At 42.1% G+C, this 7,559-nt stretch overlaps 1 protein-coding gene across 1 annotated transcript; it reads right to left on the bottom strand.

Moving 5' to 3' along the window:
- Positions 1–488: 488 nt before the first annotated feature.
- On the bottom strand, positions 489–6,815 carry LOC121778797 (peroxisome biogenesis protein 2-like). Its single transcript, XM_042176194.1, has 8 exons — positions 6,544–6,815; positions 3,972–4,085; positions 3,720–3,873; positions 1,896–2,032; positions 1,630–1,730; positions 1,391–1,508; positions 905–1,071; positions 489–785 (listed from the first exon to the last, which is right to left on the bottom strand). Exons 1-8 carry the CDS (start codon positions 6,670–6,672, stop codon positions 662–664), a joined length of 1,044 nt encoding a protein of 347 aa, XP_042032128.1. The 5' UTR covers positions 6,673–6,815; the 3' UTR covers positions 489–661.
- Between the last annotated feature and the right edge of the window lie 744 nt (positions 6,816–7,559).

Raw genomic sequence — 7,559 nt, 5'->3', positions numbered from 1 at the left:
TAAACACTTCAATTTTAAACTACTAGACTTTGTCTAGTTTATATCCCACTTTTCCCAATTTCCTTGAATTTAACTTATAATTGAATATATTAAACACTATTATACGTTTTTATATATAATAACATAATAATATAATAATTTCCTTGAATTTATTAAACACTATTGTACTTTTATATATAATAACATAATAAGTTATGACATGCCAATTTATGATAATCAGAAAATTTAATGGAGTTTAGATTTAATTTAATAGTTGAATTGGTCAATTAATTTCATGTTAATCAAATGCTTTGGGATGTAATTTTATCTTAGATTCGATTGGGGATGTCGATGATTTTGTACACTGTCCCCTAAAATAAACAAATTCTGAAACGCCATGAGTTTTAATAAACCAATTCTGATTGATTGCATTGACAATCGCCATAAATAGTGTATAAATGAAGTGTTTCTTAATATCCTGCATTGTCAATGCCTCTGCAAAACTTCCATTTGATCAACACAAGTATTGAAATTGAAAAACTGTGATAGAACATTCTTTGATCAAATTTTCATCAACCAGATGGAGTACTTTTCTTTATAAACGAATCTATACTTCTTAAATTCCAACACCTTACATGATTATAATTGTGCTTCACCATTTCCTTCACCTTGTGCAACTCTTTCAGCGAGTTTCGTTAGGGACAGAGTCCCCATGTCGTTGCATTGCAACAACGGGTTCGCTACACCTGCAGCACCGGAAAGACATGGACGCAGAGCATCTTGTTCGAAGACAGTAGTAGCAATACCTGACAGTAATATCAATGGTAAGGAGAAGCTTTTCTAGAACTCACTTAACGATCGACGTTGGAAACGTTTGAATAAGGACGTGCATAAAGAATAATACAAGGATACAAAAACGAATTACTTGTGCTGACACGGAAGAGCTAAAAATGGAGTGGTTGGAGTCGCCTGGCAAATGGGGCATAAAGCATCATCCCCTTCCGAGTTTGAAGATATATCTTTTGAGAATGGACGTAGAACTTTCCTGACGGACGACGAATTGAGAAGTGGAAGAAGCAACAACAACATTTCCTGCACATTACGCCATGTTTATTCCATCATGAGTTGAGCGGATAAAAGAACACGATAGGACAGATAGCCTAGTTAACATTTTAGCAAAGTACAGCAACTTGATAACAAAAATCGCCATGCCAAACAAGTTTGATACAACTAAGTTCACGAAAAAATCTTCGCTGTTTGGATATAGGGAAATGGAGGACACAAAATTTATACAGAAGTTAGTGTAAAGTTCCAGTAGGGAGAGGAAGCTGGGAGGGAGTGGAAGAGCATATAGCATCTTAACAAAAATGTTTCCGAAACTATAATTGCAAGAAATGATGAGATGATTTACCGAAAATTCATTCCACACCAACTGCCGGTTCATGTACTCAAAGCTCACAGATCGATTCATATTAGGACTTCCATAGACAAGTCTTGCTCGCAAGGCTCTCTCAATAAGACTCCTATACCTGCATAAAGGCAAGACCAATTACTACAAAAATACGATGTTATTCATGTACAAAAGCAGATAAAAGCAAAAATATTTTTTTAACTATAAAAAAAATACAAAGGCTGCATAAGACTGATTACCTTCCTGTCAAAAGGAATATGAGTAGGTTTCCGAAGGATGCAGCCTTATAAAATCCTTCTATGCGTTGTAAGAGAAACCAACTCCGACGAGCTATTGATCTCTGGACAAAGAAGAGATGATTAGAACACTACTTTTTCAATGAGGGCTGGTTAACATTTATTTGGGCAAATGCGTTCAGATTCAAGTACATTATGTGTCATCTGCACTGCATATCTTGCAACAACTACATATCACTATAATATAATCTGGCAGAGAAAAGAAGCACCTGTTCAGTGTCACCCCATCTACGGAAAGCAGAAAACGATTGAAGTCGGGCCCAAATATACTGACCACCAACAGTTGCTATACAGTACCATATCTTCTGAGAAACAGTTAATCCTGGCCCCTCCAGCCCCATTCTAACTATAAGAATGCATACAAAAGCATAAGTGAAAAGCTTGGACATTAAAGGAAAAGATCCACAATTTATTCGACAACACCAAGGGTATACTGACCAAAATTTTATAATTTTCATAATTGTAAGACTTAAATTTATTTCAAATGCCTCTCCTCTCTAAGACACAAAGGTATAATGTAAAACAGTTGCAGAATATGCATTACATCATAATGGGAGGAAACCTGGACCCTTGAGTTAATGAACAATTTAAACACTTGCTAAAAGAAAATTTATAAGTCCTTGTTTCAAAGTGGAAAAAGGATATAAGGCTTTGCTAGCTACTAGAATTTTGAACTAGTCAACGAAGCTGCTATTTTACTGCTACTTCCACAATTATGCATGAATTAGCATCACAAGGTTTTGCAAAAAGATTTTCTGAAGTTAATGTTATAGATATTTTCTGAAGATTTTCTGACTCTCTAGTAACACATTTATATTAGTAAACACTAGAAAACAGAGAGCCAAAAAAATGAAAGTAATAATTTTACATATATTCAACCATATCGGGACGAATGTGAAAGGATAACATGCACAAAGATAAGCTTCATTTCTTGAATAATCTCCTGCCCCACTAACCAAATATAGGTGTTGGACAATATGGACGTATCTAAGCGGATACTACCAAAGGCACATCTTATTGATTTCCATTTAGTATGTACATATTTTCTTACTCAAGGTATGGGCTTCTTTATCACATTTGTAATAACAAGTGCCAAAATAATTTGGCAGTTATGTATTCTATCTCATCTGGTCATACCACTTCATCTATCCAGTTTGCTTAGACATCTCATCAGTTGTTCAGAATCAGTAAACAGCTCCTTTGAATAGATAAATAGACCATTGTATTTTGTCTATACTAAATCTACTTTTCTTAACAAGTAAATAATTGCTAGATTTTTCAACTGAATAAATAGTGACAGTGCTAAGATCACCCAGATTAAGTCTTCCAATCTCTTTATTGATTACAAAAACAGTACTTCATTGCATCTTAAGGGGTCCATAGACACCAGCAACATGCATAGAGTGCTATGATTGCAAGTTACGCAATTTAAACTAGCGAAACAATGATGATCATCAAACTTAAATTCATCATAGACATTGTAGGACAGAAAGCGCACATGTTGCATTTGTGAGTAGATAAAAAATGAGGAGCATGTAGAGTCAGTTGCAAACATTTAAGCTGAACAACTCATGTATACTCATAATGTCATCCTGCCCTAAAATACTTCAAGTTGTTACTTGTTAATTACCCAAAATTTGCCCGAGCAAGAAGTTCCTTGTGATTTTTCATTAAGTAGTACTGTGACTTATCATAACACAATTGACTTCATCCAATATCTTGAAGCATTCGTTCACCACTCACCAGTATATAGCACATCTTTCATATGAATATTACTCCCTCTGTCCCAAGATATTAGACTCGTATACCACTTTGGGGTGTCCCAACATACTTAAGTCATTTCTATTTATGGTAAAAATCTACTTTATTACCAACTCCACTTACACCACTAAACAACACCTCCTAAATTCTTGTGCCAAAAGAAATGAGTCTAATATCTTGGGACGGAGGGAGTACAACTTAATTGCTATATAAGGATAATCAAAACGACAGATTAATTGCCAGAAGAAGAAAACAAGTAAATAAACACTGACCTTTTACCCTTGGCTCAACTGCACGTTCATCCCTATACCTCAAGTTCATGAGAGCATTACCAGGTGTAGGCTTATCAACCCATATCGAAAATCGCCATATAAGAAACTCAAGAAATGCATCGAGTTCAGGCTCGTATTGGAATAGCATTCCTGGCTAACCCCAAAAAAGGGAATGTAAATCAAATGCCTGTGAACTGCCAATTAATTATAAAAGCTTCTGGTCCAAGAACATGAATAACAGCATGATGTTACCTTCAGTAAAGAAAAAACTTTAACCAACTGTTCTTTTAACATAGCCGACATTTCAACGTCAAGCCGTCCAGCATCTACCTGATTAACTCTAGATATTTCAACTGGAATCATCTCCTGTCAGAACAACCACAAAAGCACAATTGCAAAATGAGGGCAAAAGCTAGGTGCATCCCAGAAGGATAATTTTTACTAACCGATTTCTACTAAAAACTCAAAAACAACTCAGTCAACATGTTCTACCCCTCTCACTAACAATCGAACTAATAAGAGCATCCACAGTGGTGCGGAATTCCCAACGGAATTCCCCGCGGAATTCCCAAAAACACCTCCTGCCACGTCATAAGGAATTCCCACTGCACAGTGGCGGAATTCCCTGCGGAATTCCCGAAGTAATTCCCACAATTAAAAAAAATTCACAAATTCACAAATTAGACAATTTCTGAAAGTAAACAATTTACGGAATTAAAATTTCGACGCGAATACGGAAAAAATGCAACCACTTTATTTTTAAAAAAAAACACTTCATTTAAAAAAAGTACATAATTACTAAAAAAAGTACATAAAAATAAAAACCGGCTTCTCACTCCTCGGATTCCTCGTCGCCAGTCCTCTCGCCTTCCCAGCCGCCGCCCCCCTCACCGTCGCCGCCGTCGTCGCCGCCACCCCCCCTCGTCGTCATCGTCCGACATCCCGTCGAGCCCCAAATCGCGGCGCATACTATGGAGGAGGGGCTTAAGCTTCCGCTTGTAATGGGGGTCGGTCGTTTGGCGCCATTCAACCATCGCACGTAACAAGGTTTCATGTGCGGCGATGCGGGCGAATGAGGGGTTCTCGGGATCGTTTTGGGGGGGGTGCTGCCGATTGGGCCTCGGCGGATCCGCTGGTGCTTACCCTCAACATTCGCGCAGCGGATTTTTGCCCAACCGGGCGACGGCGGCGCGCCTCCAATGTGGGTGTGGGGAACTCTGACTCGGGAGGGGGAAGTTCCGCGGAACCAGCACTGCTACTGTACTCTCCGGAGGCGCTGATCTTCGTCCGCTTCGGCCAGCCGGATTCAACACCCGCAGTGAACTTGGGCGAAGACTGCACCACAAGAAACACTGGCCAATATTTGAATTCCCCGAAGCCCTTCTTAGTGTCGGGGGAACTGCTGATGAGCCAACAGCTTCACATCCTCGGCAGACATGCCGCTGGTTGCCGAGCGGAGGTTGTTTGTGTAAATGCCGGCAAATCGGCTGAGCTGCCTCTTCAACCGCTCCCACTGTTTCCGGCATTGCTCCGAGTTGTGCGCCTTCCCCCCTTGCGATTTGAACTGGAGGTAGCTGTGGCTAATGCGCCACCACATCCGGTCGATGTGCTGGTTCGCCCCGACGTATGGATCCTCCACTACACTGATCCACGCCTTCGCCAGCGCGACGCACTCGTCCATACTCCAGACGGTCCTCTTGCCCCCGCTGGATCCCTCCCCCACCTCACCTCCATACACCGGGACTCCCCGTCCTCGCCTGGTCCTCCCTGCCCTCCCCGTCGCCGGTGGTGCGCTGGCGGGAGTATCCCGGACCGGAGAAAGCCCCAACTCCTCGAACGAGAACGTGTCGACGCCAGCGAACTGAGTCTCGAGAGGAGAACTCGGCGAGTTGTCCGTCGCCGGTAAATCCATGAAGGGCCGATAGACGTTGTCGACCGGCGATTGGGGGACCCCCTGCCTAGTCCCCCCGCAACGACAGGCGACCCCTGCATCTGGGGCATCATCCTCGGCATCTGGCGCATCATCCCCGTACTTGCCCCGGGCATCTGGGGTTTCATCCCGTACCACGGCGGGTACATGTTGTAGTACCCGGGCATCATTCCCGGTAGCATTTGAGACTGGGGCATCATCCCCAGCATTTGAGGCATCGCAGCGGACATCAGCGTACTCCCGCCGATGGGAAAATGGGGCGCCGGTGACTCGCTCGAGGCGGGTGAATCGCTGTCGTGGTGCTCCATTGTTGATTCACAAGAAATGTATTTTTAGAGAGAGAAACTTGTTAATTCAAGTGGTGCGAATGAACTGAAGTTCAACGGGATGTATATATAGGAACCAAAAAAAATATTTAATGCATTAAACGGGAATTCCGCGAGCGTCAACGCAATGACGGACGTCCGCACGGAATTCCGCGCGGAACTCCGCGGAACGCCGCGAAACTGCGAATTCCTTCGCGGAATTCAGTATCCGTGCCTGGGACGCGCAATGGCGGACGTCCGCACGGAATTCCCGCATGCCGGTGGAAATTCCGCGTGGACGTCCGCCATTGCGGATGCTCTAAAGATTGAATCTTTCGTACATCAATCAAGCCCAATATCTTTAAATTTCAGCTGCTAGGTTGAAGATAGATTAATTATTCAATTTCCCCAAAACAATCAACCGACCAAAAGTAAAAGCATTGACGCAATTTCACAATCAAAAATAAAAAAACAAAGACAAAAAACTACCAGGAAGATGCAGAACAATACAAAATTCCTTCAATTTAGCACATGAATTCTATCACACTCCCCTCAAAAATGAAAAAATAAAAGCACGAAAATCTATTACCGTGGGAAGAGATTGCCATTGAGGAATTAGCTTCAGATAAGTGTTGAACCACGCATCCTCCGGCGGCGGAGGATTGGCAGAGCTAGCGCTGGTAGACGAAGAAGACGAAGCTAGGGCTTGTATATCCATTGTTGAATTAGCTGGTTCGAAATCTCCTCTTCTTTTTCCAATAATAAATGATGGAATTTGGGAGCTCTGCAGTTGCAAAATCGCTGCTGCTCCTCACCACCACCAAGTTTCTGATTTCCCTTAATTTTTTACTCTCAATTCATTAAAAAAAAGTTTTAAAACAACACAAATTTAATACTCAATGAAATTAATTAAAGACTAAAGACCCATTTTGTTCTTAACCTATTGTGATTTTACGATTTTGGTCTAAAACATTATATTTTGAATTATTCGGTCCCTCAAAAATAAAAACGGGTCACATTTGGTCCGAATTTGACAAAATTGTTAAAATTTAACAGTCAACGAATTTTAATTACATTTTGATCGGATTAAGTTAATAAATATGTTATATTAATGTCTAATATTTGATTAACCCAAACCTCCCTCACCACCTCCGCCACGACGTCCACCTTCCATCATCCCTCAACCTCACCTTCTGTCGTCATCGTCTCATCCCTAAGCCTCACCCCCTCCTTACATAATCTCCTTCACCACCTCCGCCACAGCGTCCACCTTCCTCCCTCGCTCAACTCAGCAATCAAATCCCCCGTAGCTATCGCAATCGGGGACGCATCCCGCCCTCCCCATCCCTTTCAACACCTCCACCGCTTCCCCAAATTGACAGAATTTTGAAAGAGTTAGAAATAGGTAATTGCAGGTGTCGCAATCGAGGGTGTATCCGATCGATTTCATCTCCGACAAAATTAGCGACGACGACACCTTCCGGTGTTGCCGCAGCCACGATTTGAGAGGAGGTGGTGGAACTGCGGCGGGGGGAAGCAGTCGTAGCTGAGGGTGCCTGGATGACGGCGAGGGTGAGGGCGAGGGGGAGGTGGTCGATGGAGGGG

This window comes from Salvia splendens, chromosome 19, assembly GCF_004379255.2.
Source record: "Salvia splendens isolate huo1 chromosome 19, SspV2, whole genome shotgun sequence".
NCBI classification, from domain to species: Eukaryota; Viridiplantae; Streptophyta; class Magnoliopsida; order Lamiales; family Lamiaceae; genus Salvia; species Salvia splendens.
The sequence above is the reverse complement of the archived record's forward strand: the minus strand, read 5'-3'. Positions and strand labels throughout refer to the sequence as shown.